The sequence below is a fragment of the Salmo salar genome, chromosome ssa10 (assembly GCF_905237065.1).
Source record: "Salmo salar chromosome ssa10, Ssal_v3.1, whole genome shotgun sequence".
Taxonomy (NCBI): Eukaryota; Metazoa; Chordata; class Actinopteri; order Salmoniformes; family Salmonidae; genus Salmo; species Salmo salar.
The window spans coordinates 80767289-80792370 of NC_059451.1; the positions used below are offsets into that span (position 1 = coordinate 80767289).

The following is a 25082-nucleotide window of genomic DNA, read 5'->3' on the forward strand; positions in this document are numbered from 1 at the left end:
ATCTCATTCACTCTAGTATAAGTCCCTCTATACACACTCTGTATCGGCACTGTTACGTCATATCGCAGCCACAGACCCAGTGCGATTCACAAATAGCGCCTATAAACCGACGACGCGTTTCATTCCGGGTGCTTATTCGTCTCTTTCATTAATGCAATGAGGCCAAGGAAGCTTGTCACACCTGTCAGATCTTATTTGCAACCCCCAATCAAGTCACGGCTCTCAGCCCCAGCTGATGCAGCCGATACCAAGACGCCTTCAGCATTTAACAAGTACACAGACACGCGAGACAGTCATTGGTCATTTTTTGCGATCTACAACTTCAGCATGCAATTCATATCCTATATGGGCAAGACTCCACTCCACTCCGGGTAAGATATATAATATTCCTCGACGTAACCACACACACCGGCCCGAGAGACGTTGCCAATGACAACTTCCAACATAGTTGGACCGCCCAGAAGAGATGGACCCGAGCCGCAGAGGCCAGGCAGAGTTCCAGTTCCCGCCAGCACCATCGCAGTATGCCTGTGTGTGGACGTTGTGCCATAGGTGCGCAAAAACAGACTCTCCCCCATATGTCGCCTTCACACCAGCCACTCGGCCAGACACTGTCAACAGTGACAGCCGTCTGGCTGACGTTGTATGGGAAGCCTTATAACCGCTATCACTGAAACAAAACACAACAAACGAACAACAGCACTGCACAACCAACCCTCCAAGTACACTCCTCTCTCCGACCGCCGCCCTGCTTACCTCTTTCCGTGGGCTGCCTTGTCTTTTTTCCCCTTCGGCCTTCTCTTTCGGGCCTGGATGGCCATCACTAAGAGATTTATGCAGAGGTAGGACCGAGGTCCGAGCACGGAGTGAGAGTGGGGGACAGGGAGAAAGAACAACACATCAGTCTCGAGCTATAACTGGCCGGTCCAAGCATCGTTTACCTAAAAGGTTGAAAACCCCGCACGCGCGTAATTTCACCACTTCTAACCAAAACCTACAGAAGCTGTCCAGGATGCAGAATATTTGAAGAATAAACGAGATTTCCATACCTTTCCTTGAGCTCATGATGTTTTCCTCCTTCCCCTCAGCAGCAGCGGCAGCTCAGCGCCAGCAGCCGGGATCTCTCGCTATCCAGCCTTCCCTCCAGAGAACGCGCACTCCCTCTGTCGTTAGGAGGAGGAGGCGCGCTCAGGCACTGGAGCTCTATGCTACATGGCCGCGCACAACTGGCAGGTGAGGTGAGCGCAAAAAGGAGCCCCCAAAGAACCAAAACCAGAAAGACTGACTCCCGTCTACATTATTAGACCATCCCAATTTATTGTCTCTGATGTCATGAACCTGAAAGGATTCCCCCTGCCTGCCTCCATATTTATCACCACCTCAAAGGATTATTAGTTATTAGGGCTATAGGCTAACTGGGGCATAGTATGAGCAAGGGAAAGACTCCAGCTAAATTATCCACCATATTTTATATTTTTGCAAGACATTCTATTGACACGTTGGTTAACTTTTCTGTCAGAGTTGCCATCTTTAAAGGATCCTAACAATTTGGAGAACTGTTAAGGCTAGGCTATTTGGAGGACTGACTATGCTCAAAGGGACCCAGACATGGTCAGATAGGCCTAGCTGGTTAGGTGAATGGGTTTGGAAATTAATCTGTTGTGGCACCCCATAATCCGTAGCCATGGTGAGTCATATGGCAAACATAATCCGTTATTATCTCACCCTGGATCACAAGCATCCCTATCCCTGACCCTGAACAACAATGTTCCTACAAATAAGCCTACTCTCAAATAAATGTTGAGTGAGAATAGACCTATCTGGGATTGGTTAACCTACATGTTCTTATTATAGGCCTAGATTAATACTAGGCTATTCAAATTATAATGTATCGTCATTGAACACTAAGAGGAAGCTGCTAAATCAGTTGCTACTCATATATCAAATATATTGTTACATTGTAACACGGTGGTGTGTGGCCAAAGTAACCCTAATAGTCTGGAGCTTTGTGATTGACAGGCCCTTGAGGCAATGAGTGTTTGATATGGGCGGGTTTCAAGGAGTGACTATTTCCGGAGTCAAACACACGTGTGTAGGAAAACTGGCGTACTTTATTGTGCGCTCTCTACTAAACCCCTGTACGAGCAGGTAAATCCGATTTTGCAATAGAAACAATTGTCAGTATTTCCACATTGCATTCATGTAACTATGCATAGCTTTGCCCTGGCTAAGCATTTGTGGGCGCATTTGACTAGTCATGTTTCTACTTGGCATGAGCTATCGTTAGCAGGCTAGCTAGCTAGTAGCTAATTAGTCAGTTGAAGATATCACAACAGAGGCATGCATCTGTGAAATTAAACAGGTTTCCGAACCATCTGCCAGTTGGATGGTACTGGGTACCAACAATGTAGCATAGCCACAGTGTGAAAAGTTGTTGTTACACCGTTTCAGAAAGGAAGATACATTCGCTATAACTAAACAGAATAAATGATCATGTCGTGTTTACAATGATGCTACAGTAGTTACCTAATCATCCTGCCAATCACGCTATCATCATACTACTAGATAAATAGTGCACAATGCAATTATTTTTTACGTTACGTTGGTCTGGAGGGTGCAGGATATGAGGGCCGGTACGCAAAAAAAGGGCCAGTGTGTTTTTGCGTTACTGATGAATTAGTGAATCACCTACAACTGGGCTGCGTCTAGTACGAAAAAAACGTAGTAGAACATTCAATTTAACGGAGCCGGTGCTGTTCTGAACGACCAGTTGAAAACGTGGAGGGGAGTGTTAGGGCAGGGTTTCCCAAACTCGGAAAGGGGAGGTGTTAGATGGCCAATCCAGTACCTTACTAGAGGCTAGTGTTCATAGAATATTTGGTTGGAGCGACATGTTTTGTAAAAAAAAAAAAATGCCTTGTTTACATCCATAGGTCCATCAGGAATTCTCTTTGGGTTGCTTTGAGGTACCATACACCCCATCTACTAACTGCTGACATCCGAGCACCAGGTATCTGCCAGATACACAGCTTTTTCTTTAAGGTCCCTATCAGCAATCTGTAAGTCAAGTGTTCAGCACAACTCTCCCATTATATTAAAAGAGAAGTTCACATTATTTGAACCAAATCTGTATTTTGGATGTAAATGGCATGTTCTAGATACTTTTTTTTTCAATCTCAAATGTTTTTGAGAAATGTACACAAATGTACACTGTGTAAACTTCATGCTCGTTCAGCAGCAGGGGCACAGATAACGTGAACTAAGGCTCCCAAAACACCCAAATACATCATTTTAGAAACAGAAATGCTCTCAGTATTTATTTATTTAATTTTTATTTAACCTTTATTTAACTAGGCAAGTCAGTTAAGAACAATTTCTTATTTACAATGACGGCCTAGGAACAGTGGGTTAACTGCCTTGTTCAGGGGCAGAGTGACAGATTTTTACCTTGTCAGCTCGGGGTTTCGATCTAGTAACCTTTCGGTTACTGGCCCAATGCTCTAACCACTAGGCTACCTGCCGCCCATATAGTGATGTACAGTATAGTGATGAAGGTCTTTAGATGTTGCACATATTAAATTGTTATTCCTAACTAGTGTTGCACAGCATACTGTAACTTTGGTACTTTTTGGATACTAGAACATGAAACACGGTTCGGTACTAGAATTTTTGTTACTTTCAGTACTTCTGTCAAATGTGTCTCATGGATCAAGTGCCTGTCTATCAGTGCAGCCGACTCCTTATTATAGCGCTCACCCTGCCTGCTCCACTTACTCACTGCTAGCCTCCACTGGGAGTCAGGGCTGCATCATGTTAGCTCCCCATTCATGCTGCACACAAGTAACACGCTTGAATAATGCGACGTGTTATGTAGAAATGTTGCAACTGTTATTTACTGTTCGCAAAACAATGTCCACACAGGCTAGAACACTTCACAATGCAAGATACAGGTGGATTCCAGCTATTATAGGCTACCTTTCCTTGCTAGCTGACAGCTAAAGCTGACATTAATTCACTAACTTAGTACTTTGTTTGTGATAATATGCAAACCATCATGCAAAATATGCTGATTTCAAAACTGATTGCCACCCAAAACTTAGTTAATTCACTTATTCGGTCTCTCTCTTACATCTCTCCCAAAGATGATCTATTGCAAGGATGGGCAACTCCAGTCCTCGGGGGGGGCCTGATTGGTGTCACATTTTGCCCCCTCCCCCCTCCCATTGATTAAACTCAGTAACTCAATGCATGCACACTCCTATTGAATATGCATTCACCTGTATTGTGGCTAGGCCGAGGCTGCATCTTCACTTACCCAGTTTATCAATAGAGATTTACCATTCCATTTTTTTTTACCATTACATTATTATGCAGTTAGATTTCTACAAAGTCAAATTGATTGTATAATTGATTTAAAAAAAATTGTAGTGTTATTGAACTCAAAAGATGCCCAACGATTCAACAGAGCAGTAGTGGTATTGTTTTGATATAGAGTATCTGGACGGTATAGAGTATCCTGATACTAAACCTGGTATCGTGACAACACCATTCCGAACGTTATCCGTGACTTTATATACCGTTATGTGCGACTCAAGCAGGTTCCCCTATCCAGCTGTGCTGCTTCTCAGTGTTGCCAGTGCATACGCACACGGAACAGGATCATGGGCTACACTGAGAAGTGTCGCTCGAGTCGCACAAAATGGAATTTAACATTGAGGATACATTTCGGGAATGACACAATTTCATGTGTACATCTAAAGACCTGCGTCACTATAGTGAGTGTTGCCGTTTCTAAAAGGATACATTTGGGTATTTTCGGAGCCATTTGTTCATGTTTTATCTGTGCCCTTGCAACTGCTGAACGAGCCTGAGGAACGAGCCTGAGGAAGTATCTCGCTGGTGGGGCTAGTATCTCCAAAACAAGTGAGATCACAAAGAAAGTGTCTGGGCACTTCTATAACATGCCATTGATGTCCAAAATACAGATTTGGTTCAAATAAAGTGAGCTTCTCCTTTAATTCTATAAGAGTAGGTGTTTGTAGTAGTGGTGTGGATTTTGACGAATTCACTCAGCGTGTCATTGTTGTCTTCTCTTGCCCCTCAGCTTGGTCCCTATGGCCGATGCAGAGCCCATGCTGGTCCCTGCCCCTGGGGGGGAGAAGAGAGCATGCCCTGCTTTGGAGGAGGAGGAGGTTGACCACAGCACCAAGAGACCCAGAGTCCAGAAGGATGAGAAGAACGGAGGGCCCTCTCACAAGCTGCCCCAGGATGAGGGAGAAGAGCCAGAGGGGGAGGAGACGGAGCCATTGGAAGAGGATGGAGAAGGGGAAGGGTTGGGGTCAGGAGAGGCCTTTGCAGAGATGATGAAGCATGGCCTCACAGAGCTGGATGTGGGGATTCTGAAGTTTGTCAGTGAACACCAGGGGTTCTCAGGCATTCTCAAGGAGAGGTTAGTCCTGCCTCCAGCCCTCCTGAAGAGCGATCTGAACATGGCGTATGTGTTGCTGTGTGTGTTTCGCTATGACTGAGATCAGCTCTTGCTCTGTCTGTGTTAAGGTACTCTGACTTTGTGGTGCACGAGATCAACAAAGAAGGCAAGACAGTGCTGTTGGATGATCTCTCCGTTCCTGAGGAGGCTGAGGTGAGCTAACAAGGAATCGGTATACATTTCTGTAGCCTTGCAGTTTAGAGTGAAATATAATCTATAAGTCGTTGCTGAAGTTAAACTCTGATGTTGGACTTGTCTTGCAATAGGAGGCCACGGTAGAGCAGCCAGAGTCCCAGGTTTTCACAGAGGAGCAGAAACAGCAGCTGGAGCAGCTACAACTCTTCAAGAACAAAGAGGGCGACGTCTCTATAGAGGTGAGTGCATGCACCGTTTTCACCACGCCCACTGAACGTTTATTTTCATTGTATGTTCACTTTGTATCATTCTAGTTAAGATGCTATTTTTACATTTGACCACGGTCCTCAAAGGCAAACGTTAGAGATCAATTAAGTTTTGATTACACGCACACAGGTAGCCGATGACACAAAAGAGAAGCGGACCCTTGTCCACAAGGCTGTGAAGACCCTGTACCCTGGACTGGAGACCAAGACAGAGGAGCGGGAGGGAAAGAAGTTCATTGTGGCCTACCACGCAGCCGGGCAGAAAGCCCTCGCAGGTACAGGAGAGAGGAGAGAATGGGAGATGGGTGTAGTGGACATTTTCTGGGTTGTCTCTCTGGTTTATTTCCTATTTCTGGGTGAAATCTCTAACATCGATCATAGAACCGAATCAAGTCGCTTTGAAGTTCTCTTACTTCAAGAACGAGTTTACATTTCAGAATGGGGAAAGTTGTCATTGAATGGTTGGAAAAGGGTAGCGCTGCATGCCCTTGTTCAGCTTGGCCTCATGTCTCTCATTGCATTGGGTTCTCTCTAAGTTGAGTAGCTACTGGGTTGGCTATGAGATTATATGTAGGGTGCATGAGTGAACAGGTGCATGTGTGAGGTCAACACAACACACCTGCATGATGATGCTGACTAAAGATCCAGACCAAAGATCCTGACCAGTCCCATGGACTGAGAGAGATCACATGGATCTTGATTTTTATCCAGGTTTCTGTGAACTTTTAGATGTTAGAAGACTCCAACAAATCAGGAGTCTCTCTCTCTCTCGACGTGGACTGACATATTTTGCCTCTGAATCAATTCCCTAGGCTTGAAAAGATCATTTAAGACGTCGCCGTTTTTCACATGAATCATTTCCTGTAAATGTTGTGGCCTATTCAAAAAGAGCACAACATGGTAGTCATCAAATAATGGCTACTCTGTCATGCCCATGGAACACTCCTGCTGCACAGAACGGTTTAGACACAACGGCATTCCAACCCTGCATGCTGACCTCGCCACCCCTGCCGGTCTGTCTGTCTAACGGTCCACGGCCGTCTTTTAGTAACGTTCTTTTATCATTTATATCCTATTCCTTTTGCTCTTCTCTGGGTGGACAGAGGTCAAAGCAGCTGCAGGTAAGACTTTCTCGTCCACTCTGCTCAGGTTTCAGGAGACCCCAGTCCGTAACAAATGTTGGATTAACCTCATAATGGATTTAAATGTCAGCTCATTGTCTGGCATGACGTCATCGCTGTTTTGGGACTTGCTGGAATTTACCAAACCGACTTGTGTGTTTGAACATGTGTTGTCTGGGAGTTTTTATTTGGAAATGTTGGTAGTTAGAAATAGCCAACCGTTTTTTTTTTCTACATAGAAAAGTATTGGGCGGGCCACTTAAGTGATTTTGTTGTTGGGCTGCCTATGTCCAAACAGAAATGTAAAAGTGTACAGATATAAAGTATGTTGAAAAGATAATGGACATATATTTTTTTGAGCATGAACTATCACCAAAATAAAAGCTAGACAGTCAGGGAGAACCTAGAATTCCCCAAATTATTTTGTTCATGACCGTGGGGCCCTCATTGATTTTATGTTTGAGTCACTTGGATAGCACAAGCAATGGCAAGGTGTGTAGAATTGCAGGAAACTAGCTTCAAAACAGCTCACTGTGGCTCTAAAATATTCGGTCACCTTTAGCCACGCCCCCGCCACGCCCACCACCTAAGCCCCATTATCCAGAAAAAAAACCGCTGCACATAATAAAACCACTGATTATCCTGCTTGTTCAATATGGCTACTATTTTCACTCTAGGGTAAATAGTCATTACCAATTTCAGGGTGTTGGCTAAGGAAGAAGAACCCCAGTTGGTTAGTTTAGAGCAATGGGGAACGAGTGTTCGAGGGGAGCATTTAAATTACTGAGGCGTCCGTCTTGGGACATATATGCAGGATGCTCGTGGCATAAAACAGTTGTTAAAGAAGTGGTTGCTGCTGTCTGTGTTGGGCTCCTTAACAGAGCGTCCTCCGCACAAAAGGATGAAGGAGCCAGATAGTCATTTGAAATGCATACCGAAGCCCTGAATACTGAATACTGGTGTACTATCTGACGGATGTGGTCTGTCTGATACTCTGCCTTTATCGCCACAACTCACTCCTGTCTCCCTGGCCAGCCCCCAGGAAACACTCCTGGCCTAAGAGCCGCGGGGCCTTCTGCCACTTCGTCCTCTACAAGGAGAACAGAGACACCATGGAGGCCATCAACGTGCTCTCAAAGTTCCTCAGGTAAAAGAAAAACACACACGGTTTCTCATAGCATTTTTCCAACAATATGTAAGCAAAACGTCTACTAAACTGTACAACTCCTGACTGTGTCTGTTATTTCCCAGGATGAGGCCCAATGTCTTCTCCTACATGGGGACCAAGGACAAGAGAGCCATCACTGTGCAGGAGATTGCAGTTCTCAAGTGAGTGTGGTGGCTTGCTGCTATCAGCAGATACTTGTAATTACGTACGTACTTAACCTATGTTCTCTGTCCCTTCAGGATCACAGCAGAAAGACTGTCTCACCTCAACAAGTGCCTCAATAACTTTAAACTAGGAAACTTCTGCTACAAGAAACACCCTCTGAAGCTGGGGGAACTACAGGGCAATCACTTCACTGTGGTCATCAGGTCAGTGGATACTAGCTGTGCATGTTGATGTGTGTAAGCTCTTTGCTTGAACTTATTCTTTGTAACTCAAACTACTCTCCAATCCTGATTTTGATTCATTTAACAGTTAAAATAGCGCAGCAACTTTTAATCTGATCTACGCGTTGCTATTTGTTCCTGGCTGGTTACGTCCCACACAGGAACATCACAGGGACAGAGGAGCAAGTCCAGCAGGCCATGTCCTCCCTTAGAGAGACAGGCTTCATCAACTACTACGGCATGCAGCGCTTTGGCACCACCGCCGTGCCCACACACCAAGTTGGCAAGTAAGGACATGGACTCTCTCGCATTTGGGTATGGGGTCAGCAGTTAAAAACATGATCCCCTTGGTGCATAGGGTAACCGGCCCATGGGTACGGGGTTGGCAGGGGATGGATGATTGACTGTTGTTGTGTCCCTCTGTTTGGACCAGGGCCATCTTGCAAGACAACTGGAAGGAAGTGATAGATCTGATCCTGAAGCCTCGCCCTGGAGGTAAAACATTTACTGCCTTTCATTTGTCTTTATATCGAATACATGTCCGCTACCAAATGGACAAATCTAAAATGGATAACATTATTGCAAGAGTGCGTGTCAAACGGTTTCTGCCACGGCGTGGCCTTTGTGATAACTGCAGATGTAAAAAGGATGTTTTAATAGAATATGATGTATTGATTTACTGCTCTCCCTATCTCTGCCAAGCGGAGAAAGGTTATCTGGTGAAGTGTCGTGAGGAGTGGGCCCAGTCCCAGGACCCAGAAGCAGCGCTGCAGAAGCTGCCTGTTAAACGCTGTGTGGAGGGACAGCTGCTCCGAGGTCTCTCCATGTACGGCAAGAAGAACATCATCACTGCCTTCGCCATGGTGAGCTGAGCCCGCTTTTACTCGTACAAACTAACTGGCAGACGCACTTTTTTATAACTGGTCAGGAAGCAATGGGTGTACTCACGCATACTTGCCAAATGGCAATATCAGACATCACGTACCTTTTTATTTATCCCCATGTTGTTCCAATGGACTACGTTGTTAAAGGTGAGAAACAAATGTAGCCACACAGGTCCACTGTTGATTTGTTTGACTTATTAAAGCTGCCATAAGTCACTTTTTGAGCAGCCTGACCATATTTACATAGAAATGTGCCTTATAGATCTGCCATTCTCTTTGAAAGCAAGTCAAAGAAGCGGTAGTGTTCTATGTGCGCTATTTCTATGCTTCCTGTTATGTTTAGTTTGTGCGTCTTTTACCTTCTGTTTTGCCCACCAGTTGAAAATGCTATATTTTTGGTTATGGAAAATATATTTCACAGTGGTTTAGATGGTACAATGATTCTCGACACTATACTTGCTTGTTTTGTCACAAACTGAAATTAGGCGAACTATTCAAATTTGTTTCAACCAGGAAATGGCGGAGGAGTTTCTGCTTAGTGCACCTTTTTTAAAAGTATGTTTTGCTGTGTTGGCCCTCCTCTTGTCTTCTAGATCCCTCGTAACAACCGGCTGATGTACATCCACAGCTACCAGAGCTTTATGTGGAACACCATGGTCAGCAGACGCATTGAGGCCTTCGGACTGAAGGCTGTGGAGGGAGACCTCGTGCTCAGGGGAGGTGGGTCCTATCTGTTTGTTTTGTGGGTGTATCTCTGATTCACCATCGCATGTGGCGATACATGTGGTTGGAATTCTTGAATAAATGTTCTGTAGAGAAGTGATGGAGCACACAGCCCAGAGTGCCTCTCTCACAGATGGCTCTAAAGTGTAATACTCCATGTCTAACAGAGGGCTTTAGACCACCTGCTGAGCTGGGCTGAGTTAATGTGCTCATTCTATGTAGGGTCTCAAACCAAGTGATGTAGACATCCTCCTATTCACCAGTGGTGTAAAGTACTTTAGTAAAAATACTGTAAAGTACTACTTAAGTAGTTTTTTGGGGTATCTGTACTTAACTTTACTATTTATTTTGGACTACTTTTACTTCACTACATTCCTAAAGAAAATGATGTACTTTTTACTCCATACATTTTCCCTGACACCCAAAAGTACTCGTTACATTTTGAACGCTTAGCAGGACAGGAACATGGTCCAATTCACACACTTATCAAGAGAACATCCCTGGTCATCCCTACTGCCTCTGATCTGGGGGACTCACTAAACAAATGCTTTGTTTGTAAATGATGTTGGAGTGTGCCCCTACCTATATGTTAGTGATGCACTGATATTACATTTTTTGCCGATATCCGATATTTTCCTTGCCAAAAAAAAAACAATACTGATAACCGATATTAAAAATTTTAGCGGCCTTTTAATCATTCTAGTACAGTTAAATAGTTAACACACACACGGACGTAGCGGTCTAAGGCACTGCATCTCAGTGCAAGAGGTGTCACTACAGTCCCTGGTTTGAATCCAAGCTGTATCACATCTGGCCGTGATTGGGAGTCCCATAGGGCGGCGCACAATTGGCCCAGCATCGTCCGAGCCGTCATTGTAAATAAGAATTTGTTCTTAACTGACTTGCCAAGTTAAATAAAGGATATACCCTGATGAAGACAGCTTGGCTGTCGAAACGTTGGACATTACAATTTTGCATCTGAGCTCCTAGGGTGTGCGGCTCTCCCTTATTTTCAGGTTTTCTACTCCGCTAGCCAGCACCTCGCCTTAATAGGTGTGCGTTTCTTCTTCTTCTAGATTACACACCACACTGACCAAAAAGTTATTTTGTTGCCATTTATGTATGTCCCCATTACCAGTAAAACATAATCAAAATCGCTTTCTTTCACTTACTTGTTCAGTCGTTTCATTTTCAACCAGGATTTCTATGGAATGCTGTTCGGGTCTTTGTGTCAAAAAAGATAACACTACACTATTTGACATGTCAAATAACACTATTTGACCAATCAGGACCTGAATATGACTTCACGTCACATAATAATTTAACGCGTTCATACATTTTTTACGTAGCTATTACACATTGATTACACCATCACTCGTATTTCATATGTCACAACGATTCATCGATACGTATGCTATGATGCTGGTAAAGTTGTCTCGCGCATCTACAGTGCTGGTCATAAAAAAGCTAGCAAGCTCATGGATGCAAAAAATGTTCTTCCCAAAAAACATAGCAAAATGACACTGTTTCAGTAGCTTCAGTTAGCTAGGTGTCATCTAAAATAACCCTAATTTATAAAACACTTCTTATTTGATTAATGGTGGTCGGACCAATCTATGTGAAGCTAGACACAATAGTGGACTTTGCGGTTAGCCTTCAAAATAAAAGTATGACGACATTGTACTTTTTGTATTCATTTGCGTCACTGTCAGTGACATACTTTTATTTTGAAGGCAAACCGCAAATTTCACTATTGTGCCTAATCCTTATTGTGGCTAGCTTCACAACACAACCCGGTCCGGTCGAGCCCCACTAGCCAGGTGAAGTTAGCTGGCTGCTTATAACGTTAGCTTTGGGCAACGGGGTTAAGTAGCTGGCTAGCTATTTTCATGAACTGAAGTTCAATTTCAATAGGCAAACATCAAGTGGCAACTCGGCTAATACTTACTCACAAGGATTCCTAAATCATTGCTAAGAATAATGAAAATGACTGCAGTTTCTACTGGTCATTGTTTTCAGGCTGGTTGTATTGGTGTTAGCTAGGTACCCCAGAAGTTGCGGTCGAACAAATGCTTTATTACCAAAGCAGTATTGTAAACACATCGTTCGTGGCCTGGGTTTGCTTATTTGCAGTTTTTTTGTGTACAGATTTGACAGTGCTACTGTATCTTTTCTGACATGCAAAGACCCAAATGGCGTTCCAGAGTATGTATGCAGTGAAGCTAATAGCAGTGACGCTATTACTGTGTAACTCCGGGAGGGCAACATCTGAAAAATAAGGCACTTGGTAGTGTGTACCGGTGCTCGATCAGTCGGCGAAATCCAACATTACCCACGACAGAGAACGGTTGATTGTCAAGGGCAATGAATTCCATTATCTTGGCTTTAATGGATTTCGCCTTTGTGTTGTCTCGCTGAAATTGTCTTACTCTTTCAAATGACTGCTCGACTTGTTGACTGCTCGATCCACACAGCAGACATTGTGGGCTAGGTTAGGAATGCTGTATTGCACAAGTAGCGCAACATTTTACGTGATGTCATGTACCTACGTTATATAGGTATGCACGGTAGCTTTGCCATCGGTTTTTAACATCAGCGTTAAACTAGACATCGTCCGATACTGATGTTGGCATTTTTAGCTAATATCGTCCAATTCCGATATGTTCACCGATATATCATGCATCCCTACTATCCGTAAATAAAAAAAACAAGAAAAAGGTTCCGTCTGATTTGCTTAATATAAGGAATTTGAAATATTTATACTTTTGATACTTAAGTACATTTTAGCAATTCCATTTACTTTTGATATAAGTATAAGTAGTATATTTTAAAACCAAATACTTTTAGACTTTTACGCAAGTAGTATTTTACTGGGTGACTTTCATTTTCTATTAAGGTATCTTTACTTTTACTCAAGTATGACAATTGGGTACTTTTTCTACCACTGCTATTCACCCTCTTATCTCCAGGCACTGCATTCGTACTGTCCGCAGCAGAGGCCGAGACCCACTCTATCCAAGACGTGGTGATGCCCCTACCAGGGTTTGATGTCATCTACCCCACTCACCACGGTAAGAGAGCCCTGCATCCTCCCACCATGTCAGGGCAAAGTCTCTATCCCTCCCTTAAGCTCTCTCCTCCCCCATAATCAGAAACAATCTCCTTAATTGAGATTAGTTTTTTTACCATTCCTCTACCTTACCGAACGGTTTGTCCTTTCTGAACTAGTTTCATTTGGCTTGTTTGCCCTGACAAACTAGTTCATATCAGGGCAAAGTCTTATCCTGTTGTCTGGGGTGTTACAAGCAGAGGTGAAGAATTTCAATCCCTGAAAAATGATATCTCCCGAGTGGCGCAGCTGTCTAAGGCACTGCATCTCAGTGCTACAGGTGTCACTACAGACCCTGGTTCGATTCCAGGCTGTATCACAACCGGCCGTGATTGGGAGTCTTGTAGGGCGGCGCACAATTGGCCCAGAGTCGTTAGGGTTTGGCGTGGTAGGCTGTCATGGTAAATAAGAATTTGTTCTTAACTCACATCAAATAAAAAAAAGATCTGGAGTATTCTATTCTGTTTTACTGTTCTATACTATTCAGATATGTGGTTGAGGTGTGTGTTTCACATGTGATTGTGTCTTTTCCTCCTGTTGTGTAACAGTGGGGAAGGGCTACAGGGAGATGCTGAGTGCAGATAACCTGGACATTGACAACATGAGACACAGGGTGAGGGACTACTCTCTGGCCGGGGCCTACCGACGCATCCTCATCAAACCCAGTGACGTCAGCTGGTCTGTAACACTCTATCACCTCGGTATCAGTTAATACAACTATTTTCAGTCTTAGCTAACTATAGGAAAAAGCGAACGAATAGTGTTGGAGGAGTTTTCGTTACACATTCTAAATGAATAAAAAGGAGCTGAGGATTGCTTCCTTTTTTCCTTGCGCATGATAAGGTGATTGCCTTGTATGATATTTTCTCTACATTCGTGAGTTGTGTTTCATCTCTCATTCTATAGGGAGGTGATTAACTATGAGGACCCTCGTGTCTCCCTGGTCCACACTGATGTGGAGAAACTAGAGGACCAACCTCCCCCAGTCTTCAACAAAGGTGTGTTCTAGTTTCATCCTGTTGCTGTGCATTATTCAATATGTGGTACTTTTCCCACTCACCTTGTATCTGTACTCCATTAAATTGAAAAACACTCTTGGTAGTGTGTTTCTCCTAACTCTTTCTCTCCTCCACCCACCAGAGGGGAAGTACAGGGCTCTGAGGATGGAGTTCTCCCTGCCTCCCTCCACCTACGCCACCATGGCCATCAGAGAGGTGCTCAAGATGGACACCAGCATCAAGAACCAGACTCAGCTCAACACCACCTGGCTCAACTAACACAACAGAAGCGGGCCCACTGAGCTTCATATAGGCCCACTGGACTGCTTTTCCAGGCTGCCGAGCAGTCTGTCCTTTAGTGGGTGTCTACTTACTGTATGTGAGACTAACAGTCTATATTGTGCGTGTGGGAGTGTTTTGATACTTTGCCAAGCCAAAGGTCATTCCTCTCAAGGTGTGTCAGTCGGGGTGATGGGAAATCTTACCTCATCCCACGCAACCAAGAGTAACAACTGATATTATATTCTTACTACTCTGATTATTTTCTTAGTTTCTTCATTTTTTTTTATCAGGAGGTTTTTACTCTCTTTTAAAGCTTTGCTGCACTGGAGAAATTCCGAGATATGTTTTTGAAACAGCTGATGTGCTACAGAAGCACTTTAAATGGGCTGTGTAGAACAGTTTGTGTAACCCATGGTGGTGCTCTGTGACACCCCTGCTACTTCCCAGGGTACTACAATGACCTGACCCTGGTTGTACAGAATTACTGTTTGCTTTTTTAACTGTAAATGTTTCGTTTTTTTGGAAACCAGCTCTCTTACAGAGAGAGAATTAAAATGTTGAGTGCAAATGCTTTTTGTGACGTTATTCATGGACTTGGATGAGATATATCATTCTGCTTTAACCTGTGCCACTATTAGAGTATTATCTTGAACTTGTAAAGTTGCCTATGGTAACTATTCAGCCCAAGAACATCTACCCTACAATTCCATTATCAAAATAATGGGTGGCTTTTCTGGAACATTTACTGTCATAAAACCAGTGTTGCTTGACCAAAACAATTACTATATTCAACATACATTGACATTTATATAGTACGGTGTTGTAGCTCAATGCTTATGGGGCTGTGGGGACTCTGTTTCTGGTTGATGGCAGTAGAGATGAATCCTGGAAATGACTGATCAAGTGCTCTGTTTTGGCCTCCATTGGGCACTGAACCACAGTGCTCCATTGCTGCAGGTCATAGTAGGTGCTGTGGAGCTGACCATCTGGCAGGGTGGCTGATGCCAGCTGGCTGTAGTCACTGAATTCATCGCCTGGCTCCAATCGAATTTGTTGGACTAGATCCTGTCATCAGCCAGTCAACCTTGGAATACTGAGGGTCTCATACGGTTTTTCTCTTCTGTCGTGCTCTGAAATAGAATCTGGTCAAGAAAGCACTTCAGATTTCATCATATTGGAATCCGTGTTAGGTGATATGGTACAGTCACATTGCAGGACTGGTGTCTTATGAGTGACCATCAATTGTCTTATTTTCTCAAGCCCTAAAACATACCAACTCATACCACAAGGGGGGGTGAATTTACGAAGACAAAGCTTGCATTTTTACAGAATATTTTATTTTGATTTGAGCTCAACAAATGTAACATCACCTTAAGTAATTTTCCAAATCCACTTGTGTTATTAATACCTAAAAACATGAGATTCAAAATGTATAAATGTAATGGTACTCGTTTAGACCAATCAAATCCCTCTTGTGGTCACTCAACACAACAAACATGTCTGCGCCGTTGGCGAGAAAAGCGCGATGAATGTGTTTCCCTGAAGTCTAATCTAAATTCGTATGTCTCGAATTTACAGGTAGCTATCGACATTCCGTCAACTTTTCTTTAAAGTTGTGATCCCTTTCTTCTGCCATTTAAGTCGCGAATACTTTGAAAGATGTCGTCTGGAACCGCTTTGGTTTATGATGAGGAAATGACTCGCTACAAACTGCTATGGGTTGAGTAAGTCATGCTTTCTTATTGTGCATTTTGTTGTCCTACACACTGCAGTCTAGCGAAAGAGAGCAAAAACGGATGGGTGGGTATAATTTGTGGAACGTCCCAACAGGAATCTGTTCCAAAAAACGTAAAGTACAAGGTTGCCAACCAACAACGCATACAAAGTAGCAACGCATACAAACCTAGCTAACTAGCTGCCGAATAGGCATCAACTCACCACGTAGTTTATTCTTGATGTTTGTCCATAGGCAACCAGAGTGAGGACAGACATTTTTCGGAATAAACGCGATGAGTGAAAAACGCAATGAAATAGACCACTCACTACCCGGTATCTTATTCTGCCGCTCTACAACTTTGTATGCGTTGTTTTTTGGCAACCATGTTATTTACGAAGTTTTTGGAACAGATTCCTGTTGGAACGTTCCACAAATTATACCCACCCAAAACGGATATCTATATCAAAGATTATGATAACTATCGTTCTGCTGTGTGTGTTGTATGAGTGGGTGAGTCACATTTAGGAGATGTTATGGCGGATGTAACGAAATGCTTGTGTTCCTAACTCCAACAGTGCAGTAATACACACGAATCTAAAAGTAAAATAATGGAATTAAGAAATATAGAAATATTAGGACGAGCAATGTGTTTATGTGTACTGACCTGTGTAGGCTGCGTGTGAGTGTACTTGTTCAAAAGTGTTTGAGTGCACACTGTTAGCCTGGTCATTCCTGTTATGTGGTGTCTTTTCAATCCCCAGGAAATAGCACTTTAGTGTAAAATGTGGATTTTACCTAAACACACAGAGATACAGTGCATTCGGAAAGTATTCAGACCCCTTGACTTTTTCCACATTTTGTTACGTTTCAGCCTTATTCTAAAAAGGATTAACACGTGTTCCCCCCTCGTCAATCTAAGCACAATAATCCAAAATGAAAAAGCCAAAACGGGTTTAGACATTTTTGCATTGTATTCAAAAATACAAATATAATATTGCATTTACATAAGTATTCAGACCCTTTACTCAGACAGGTTGGACGGGGAGCGTCGCTGCACTGTTAATTTCAGGTCTCTCCAGAGATGTTAGATCGGGTTCAATTCTGGGTTCTGGCTGGCCCACTCAAGGGCATTCAGAGACTTGTCCCGAAGTCACTAATGGGTGGTCTTGGCTGTGTGCTTAGGGTCGTTGTCCTGTTGGATGGTGAACCTTCACCCAAGTCTGAGGTCCTGAGCACTCTGGAGCAGGTTTTCATCAAGGATCTCTCTGTACTTTGCTCCGTTCATCTTTCCGTCGATCCTGACTAGTCTCCCAGTCCCTGCCGCTGAAAAACATCCCCACAGCATGATGCTGCCACCACCATGCTTCACTGTAGGGATTGTGCCAGGTTTCCTCCAGATGTGAAGCTTGGCATTCAGGCCAAAGAGTTCAGTCTTGGTTTCATCAGACCAGAGAATCTTGTTTCGCATGGTCTGCGAGTCTTTAGGTACCTTTTGGCAAACTCCAAGTGGGTTGTCATGTGCCTTTTACTGAGGAGTGGCTTCCGTCTGGCCACTCTACCACAAAGGCCCGATTGGTGGAGTGCAGCAGAGATGGTTGTCCTAGAAGGTCCTCCCATCTCCACAGAGGAACTCTGGAGCTCTGTCAGAGTGACCATCGGGTTCTTGGTCACCTCCCTGACCAAGACCTTTTCCCCCGATTGCTCAGTTTGGTCGGGCAGCCAGCTTTTGGAAGAGACTTGGTGCTTCCAAACTTTTTTCATTTAAGAACGATTGAGGCCACTGTGTTCTTGGGGACCTTCAATGCTGCCAAAATTTGTTGGTACCCTTCCCCAGATCTGTGCCTCGACACAGTCCTGTCTTGGAGCTCAACGGACCATTCCTTCGACCTCATGGCTTGGTTTTTGGTCTGACATGCACTGTCAACTGTGGAACCATATAGGCAGGTGTGTGCCTTTCCAAATCATGTCCAATCAATTGAATTTAGTTGTAGAAACATCTCAAGAATGATCAATGGAAACAGGATGCACCTGAGCTCTTTCAAGTGTCATAGCAAAGGGTCTGAATACTTATGTAAATAAGGTATTTCTGTATTTTATTTTTAATACATTTGCAAAAATTTCTAAACTGCTTTCGCTTTGTCATTATGAAGTATTGTGTGTAGATTGAGGGCATTTAAAAAAAAATTGTATTAATTTTTGAAAAAGGCTGTAACTTAACAAAATGTGGAAAAAGTCAAGGGCTCTGAATACTTTCCGAATGCACTGTATGCACTTTTTATGCATTTTTACCATTTTGTTTTCAGTGGATGTAGGCGTTTTTGCCATCTCCCCGGTGCTATTCATCGTCCTCTACGAGAAATATAAGCCATTAAATAATAAAATATACAAAATATTTATTCATTATTTTATAGTCCTACTTAAAATATCTGTCACCAATACTCTTTTCTCATGATTATTGTATTTGTTACCGTATTTAAGAATTTCCGTGTGTCATAAATGCGGAAGACACATTTCAGTTGAATGCATTCAGTGGTACAGCTGACTAGGTAATCCCCCTTTCCCTGATTTCACTTTCTCCCCTGTTAGTTGGTAGTGATACCCATTTAAAAAACAGCCCCTTCCCACAATGACATCACATTCAGGAAGTGTCAATCTTTTTTTTGTCAGGGAAAACAACAGTGCAAAACTAGTAAGTATTAACACTCGGTTTTATCTACAGTACCAGTCTGCTTTGAATTAAAAGAAGCAACTGTAGGAGCTGCTGAGTCTCTGAGATCTGGTTAGGTTGACAGTGTTTTTAAAAAGATAAAGTAAATAGAAAATGTAATAAATTGAAAGTGATTGTAATTATAAATGTAATGTTTTTAATTGGACCATTTCACAGATTTTAAAGTGCATAATATATCTTTGTTTAAATATTTAGTTGATTATTGGTATTAGTCTGTTAGTCTGTTATTACCACCCTGTTATTGCTTTCCACCCTGTTATGCTTCATTCCACCCGGATTGGTCAGTGTTTTAAAATAATAATTGAACAATAACATCAAATGATATGTATATCTTCGTGGTAACTTGTCGAGATAGAATGGGTCAACTACATACGAAAAACTGTTGACCAAATTCTGTTGTTATTCACTTTTATTCTGAAAAATGTTGTGCAAATGGTTGGGAAAATAACACACGTTTCACTCAATCATTGATTTATAATTATTTGAAAAAAATAAATTAACGTAGTAGAGTAAGGAACATTTCATTACTTAGGAAATCTAAATCTTGATATTTACATGCATTGTTAACACCTTCAGAGAGTTATGTGTAAGTCCCTAACAGGGTGGAAATATGTCATGGTCCATGTGTGAACAATATGCCTGTATTTACTTTGTCCTTTTGCATGTCCTCTCTTCAGCCCGGCTTGTAAAATTGAGGTCCCTGAGCGTCTGACTGTCAGTCACACAGCTCTGCAGGAGGAGGGTCTGGCTGAGCGCTGTGTCTCTGTGCCTATACGCCAGGCCACCGACGCAGAGATCCTACTGGCTCACAGGTGAGTCTATCACGCACCTGCATGCACACGCGCACACACACACACACACACACACACCCACCGCTCTATGTCATACCTACAGTGAGGAGTACCTGGAGGCAGTAAAGAAGACACCATACATGAGCCTTGATGAGCTGAGGACATTCACCCAGCAGTATGGGGATGTCTACTTCCACCCGGTGAGATGACATGGACAGTCAATCAGTCAACTAATCGCTGCATTGTCCCAAATGGAGAATATACAGTATAGTGCACATAATATAGAAAAGCACAGAATGGGACCTGACTATGAGGCTGACCGAAACAGAGTTAGCATTGTGAAACCCATGTTCTCTGCTTGTGTTTTCGCCTCTAGAACATCTACCATTGTGCCAAGTTGGCCATCGGGGCCACTCTCCAGCTAGTGGACAGTGTGATGACGGGGAAAGTGAGGAACGGCATGGCCTTGGTCAGGTGAGTTTTAACCACGGAGGAACAGAGTGCATATGGGTTTGTCCTCCGCTGTTTTATTTACAATGCCCCGGAAGGTGTCATTGACTTCCTGTATGCACAGTTACAGTATCTGGTACTCAGGATTCACCTCCCTCTCCCACCTCTTTTCTTTCATCAGACCCCCAGGACACCACAGTCAGCGCAGTGCTGCCAACGGCTTCTGTGTGTTCAACAACGTGGCCATCGCTGCCCACTATGCCAAGAAACAGTACGGTATCAAGAGGTGAGCAGGGCCTGAATAGAACCCACTCTTAACTGATTCCATTGTAAGGCTTTGAAAGTAGAAGAGTGGGCGAATGTGTGTTTGTTTTTCTCCGAATGTTTTTGTTTACCCAGGGTGTTGATAGTGGACTGGGACGTGCATCACGGACAGGGAGTGCAGTTCGCTTTTGAGGATGACCCAAGGTGAGTGTCTTTTCTTGATCCTAACTGGACCTTTTGTCTGGTAGTTAATCCTGTCTGATCTGCAGATTGCTCTGACTGACCCCCCCAGTGTGCTGTACTTTTCCTGGCACCGCTATGAGCACCAAGGCTTTTGGCCCAACCTGAAGGAATCAGACTATGACAGTGTGGGCAAGGAGAAGGGTGCTGGCTTCAACATCAACGTACCCTGGAACAAGGTGAGTTCCATAGAAGTAGAATTCTAGAAGTCCTTTTAAATCAAGGAGCCCTGCCTACCATACAGTACTTGTTACTTTCTCAGTAGCATTATGCCTTCAGTTCTCATTTGATCTCTTGACTGGTTACAGGTGGGGATGGAGAACAGTGATTACCTTTCTGTCTTCTTCCATGTTCTCCTGCCCATCGCATATGAGGTGAGGCATTCTCCCAGGTCAGAATCGGCAGCACTCGCAAAACGTGTGCGATGTTCTCTCTCTCTCTCTACATATCAACCTCAAATGATGACTGAATGAAATGAATGCTCTTTGTTCCAGTTCAGTCCAGATTTGGTCTTTGTGTGTGCAGGCTTTGACTCTGCCATTGGAGACCCAGAGGTAAGGCATTCTACTGCTTAAATGAATGACCAACTAATATAGGCCTAGACACTATTGTTATGGTTGTACAGTAGAACCAAGCGTTCTTTTATGCTTGTGTCCCAGGGTCACATGTGTGCCACCCCAGACATCTTTGCCCACCTGACCCACCTCCTGAAGTCCCTGGCTGGGGGGAAACTGTGTGCTGTCCTGGAGGTGACGGTCACTCATAGACTTATATATTTAACAGTGTCACTCTTTTTTTTAAATGAGTCACATTAACAAATCAGGAACTGTTTTTGCTGGGGTTTTTTGTACCTCGATTCACTCTATAAAAAAAAAACATTTTTTAGGGAGGGTACAACTTGACCTCACTGGCCCAATCAGTGTGCCAGACCGTCCAGACCTTACTCGGAGATCCCGCCCCCCAAACGTCAGAACTGAACGGCCCATGTGAGAGGTGGGCTGACGTGTCAGTCACAGCTTTAAAAAGGCTATAACCTAAATAGCTTGTACAGTCAGTTAACGCACTGCACTGTGTCTGCCTCGTTCTCTCCGTCCCTGCAGTGCTCTGGAGTCCATTCAGTGTGTGAGATCAGCTCACAAGCCATACTGGGCCTGCCTCAAACACACAGGTACTATATAACATCACCCTCTGATCACGTTCAGATCTCATCACTTCATTTACAACATATCAACCTGCATTACCCTAATATAGCTATTAATCTCATCTTTCCTCCCTCCTTCCATTCACTTCCCTTCCAGTTGCCCCACCCGTGTCTGAGCCCAGCACTAAACGCTGTAAGCTGGCAGAGAAGGAAGAGGGTGTGCAGGCTGAGGAGGGTCAGAAAGAAGAGGGGGATGGTCAGAAAGCGGAGGAAGAGGAGGTGGTGTGGATGAAGCCTGCGTCCCGGTTGGCTCCTCTGGTCCACACTGAAGTGGCACTCCCTGCTGACCTGGAGGTCCCTGACAGATGTGACCGTGTGAGGTCATCACTGGCCCCAACTCTTCAGATACTGCAAAGACTAAGGTCTGTCCCTAACCTATACACCTGAGATACCTCAGAGATTTAAGTCTGTCCCCAACAAATGTCCCCAGATACATGCACCACCCACAGATACATGCACCACCCACAGATACATGCACCACCCACAGATGCATTCACCACCCACAGATACATTCACCACCCACAGATACATTCACCACCCACAGATACATTCACCACCCACAATAATGTTAAAGCTGCAATATGTAACTTTTTAGCCAACTTGATCAAATTCACATAGAAATATGTGTTATAGATCTGTCCTCATTAATATCAAGTCTGCGCTATTTCTATGCTTCCTGTTTTTGCCATCTTTTACTTTCGGTTTTGTATACCAGCTTCAAACAGCTGAAAATACAATATTTTTGGTTGTATAAAATATATTTTACAACGGTTTAGATGGTACAATGATTCTCTACACTATGCTTGCTTGTTTTGTCACAAAAACGGAAATTAAGCAAACTATTCGAATTTTAGCAACCAGGAAATGGCGGTGCGTTTTCTGCACAGTGCAACTTTTAAAATATGATCATAGTTCCTGTTTAATCAATTTGTACTTTTACTTTGATAATATGAATACACATCGTATTTATTGGACTCCAATGTTTTTGGTGAAGCTTCAATAATACTGTCTTATTTTATAACCAGGGATAACTTTTTTGAAGGGTCGGCGGAGGAGGAAGCGCTCATGTCTCTCTGCAGCGTCATCGCACTCTTTGAAAAGATGAAGAAACAAGAGGTGAGCTGTGTTTAGAAGTTAAGAGTAATTTCCTCTTACTCATCAAAAGTCATTTGCGTCGTGAGTCATTACATACATCAAATGCCCTCAATTGTTGCACTGCATCAATTGCACGTAACTTTAGTTTCTTTCGTTCCAGTACATTTTATGTTGCCTTTGTTTGCTTGTGATGAAGTAATGCAACACATTGCTATTCCTGGGGCTGGAACATGATGAATACACAGAGCGTATTGTGTGTGTGTGTGTGTGTGTGTGTATTTATATATTATGAACTGAACTATGGGGCTATTATTCCCAGCACCACAAGTTGTAGAGAGATTGTGAGGTTTGGCCTCTGATATTTGGTCAGTGATTTGGCTTTGGCTAACCTGGTACTTTGATGCTAACTGTCTGTCAGATTCGTAACGGTCTGGCGCTGGTGCCTGATGTCTCCGTGGCGATGCTGTGTGCCGCGCAGCACGCTCGGATGTCTCTCACCAACCGGTATACACCGTTTATGACCTTGAGTACATTCTCAATACTGGACATGCATAAGCCGGCAGAGAAACTGGTGGCGAACACTCAGTTGGTGAGTGTTTTTCTCCTCACAGGTTATTGCTGGTGTACCTGGGGGATGGGGAGATCCCGACATACATCACTGAGGACGGGTGAGAATGTTTGCACAGTAACCACACAGAGTAACCACACAGTCATAAATACCCTTCTAAACCATAAACATCTCCTTCACCTTTCTCCTTTAGGAAAGCACTCGTGGTGCAGATCAGCAGTAAGGAGCCAGAGGAGCAGAAATCCAGATATCAGGTTTCTGTGTGTCTGAAAAAGGTACAGCAAATTATTTGGAAAAGGAAACGTACTCCTACGACATGATTCTCTTGTTGCGCTTGCCAAGGTTTTATGGAGGAGATGTATGTTATTTTCTACCTTATTTTAATGCCCAACATCTGTTGTGTACAGTGTATTATTACAGTCAGTGTGTGTGTTTGCGTCCCACCACAGGGCTGCAGTGATGTGGCAGGGTTGATGCAGGCGGTGCTGTGCCTGCTCCTGCCTCTGGCCTATGAGTATGACCCTGGGCTGGTGCTGCTGGTGCGGGGGCCAGGCAGTGGGGTGGGGAAGGCAGCCTGGGCACAGATCACCAGCCTACTCCAGGGCCTGGCACAGGGCCACACACTTGCCCTTATACAGGTGAGGGACACCGAGGGAGTGAGGGCTCCACTTTGACTTGGTCCTAGCTATGCAGGTTTAAAGTATTTTGAATTATGTTTTTTCTCTGTATTTTTTTTTCCTGGTCGTATGAGTGTTGCAGGGATGATCCTCTAACATATTGTTGTCATATCCCAGGAGGGTGAGAAGGAGGCTGTAGGGACCACGGCAGCCTCTCTGCTGGGGGACCCTGCTCCCTCTTTGGGGCCCCTGGGGGCCCCTCTCCCTGAGGACATGGAGGCCATGGAGAGACTGAGACAGAGGCTGCAGACACACTGGGGACTTCTGCAGACTGAGGGTGAACAAATTATCACAGCCTCTAAGGAAACCTATTCAGTTACTCAAATGGATAATAACATTTTAGAAAAACAATAGTTATTAATATAGACACCTCAAGAAAATACTGACCACTCAGATTGTTAATACATTTTTGTCCTTTTAAAGCTGCAAAGGGGAAAGAAGTTGAGGAAAAAGGACAAAACCAGGACTGAAGTAATCTCCACACCAATTGGGTTTGTGACCAGGGGAGAAAATCCATCTCCCAGGCATCCATTTTTATACTGTTTGTAATTTTGGCAATTAAAAACAATTAAACTATCTATTGGTCATTCCACTATCTAGTAATTGAAAATGTCTGAAACTTGCAGCACTGCATAATCTCCATATTGCAACACAACAAAATATGAATATCATGGTTACTATCTGTTTTCATCAGTCCATGTGTGATGGAAATTGAGAAACAACTTCCTGTTTGCACAAATTAAATTAAGTCATAGGGTCATTCTGTATTAATACAGAGGATGCAGTGAGCT

At 43.6% G+C, this 25082-nt stretch overlaps 3 protein-coding genes across 13 annotated transcripts in view; 2 read left to right on the top strand and 1 right to left on the bottom strand.

Moving 5' to 3' along the window:
• The window catches only part of LOC106560984 (SRSF protein kinase 2), a 65227-nt gene extending 63958 nt beyond the window's left edge, over positions 1 to 1269 (bottom strand). For all 6 annotated transcript variants that reach the window (XM_014124492.2, XM_014124495.2, XM_014124494.2 and 3 more), the window contains exons 1-2: positions 1050 to 1269; positions 757 to 823 (exon numbers count right to left, since the gene is read on the bottom strand). In XM_014124492.2, the coding sequence (XP_013979967.1) occupies positions 757 to 823; positions 1050 to 1065 (83 nt within the window). In that variant the 5' untranslated portion in view covers positions 1066 to 1269. The remainder of the gene's footprint in view (positions 1 to 756; positions 824 to 1049) is intronic.
• A 760-nt stretch (positions 1270 to 2029) lies between these two features.
• Positions 2030 to 15128, top strand: pus7 (pseudouridylate synthase 7 homolog (S. cerevisiae)). Of its 4 annotated transcripts, none has more exons than XM_014124085.2 (17): positions 2030 to 2148; positions 2934 to 3059; positions 5105 to 5449; positions 5557 to 5641; positions 5755 to 5862; positions 6020 to 6164; positions 8046 to 8157; positions 8262 to 8339; positions 8418 to 8546; positions 8726 to 8851; positions 8998 to 9059; positions 9267 to 9427; positions 10042 to 10168; positions 13141 to 13242; positions 13829 to 13958; positions 14187 to 14278; positions 14421 to 15128. In XM_014124085.2, exons 1-17 carry the CDS (start codon positions 2045 to 2047, stop codon positions 14555 to 14557), a joined length of 2169 nt encoding a protein of 722 aa, XP_013979560.1. In that variant the 5' UTR covers positions 2030 to 2044; the 3' UTR covers positions 14558 to 15128. The 4 variants fall into 4 exon arrangements, with proteins under 4 accessions (XP_013979560.1, XP_013979561.1, XP_013979562.1 ...); XM_014124087.2 differs by having other exon boundaries at positions 2067 to 2148; positions 2934 to 3010; XM_014124086.2 differs by lacking the exon at positions 2934 to 3059.
• Positions 15129 to 16010: 882 nt separating this feature from the next.
• Positions 16011 to 24869, top strand: hdac10 (histone deacetylase 10). 3 transcript variants are annotated; one of them, XM_014124484.2, is made up of 20 exons: positions 16012 to 16284; positions 19683 to 19817; positions 19900 to 19996; positions 20173 to 20270; positions 20428 to 20532; positions 20646 to 20714; positions 20803 to 20929; positions 21059 to 21124; positions 21245 to 21304; positions 21410 to 21499; positions 21637 to 21743; positions 21851 to 21918; positions 22049 to 22313; positions 22977 to 23067; positions 23465 to 23550; positions 23658 to 23714; positions 23808 to 23889; positions 24064 to 24252; positions 24409 to 24568; positions 24715 to 24869. In XM_014124484.2, exons 1-20 carry the CDS (start codon positions 16220 to 16222, stop codon positions 24759 to 24761), a joined length of 2064 nt encoding a protein of 687 aa, XP_013979959.1. In that variant the 5' UTR covers positions 16012 to 16219; the 3' UTR covers positions 24762 to 24869. The 3 variants fall into 3 exon arrangements, with proteins under 3 accessions (XP_045544089.1, XP_013979959.1, XP_013979960.1); XM_014124485.2 differs by lacking the exon at positions 16012 to 16284 and adding an exon at positions 16679 to 16787; XM_045688133.1 differs by lacking the exons at positions 21410 to 21499; positions 21637 to 21743 and having other exon boundaries at positions 16011 to 16284; positions 21276 to 21304.
• Positions 24870 to 25082: the final 213 nt, after the last annotated feature.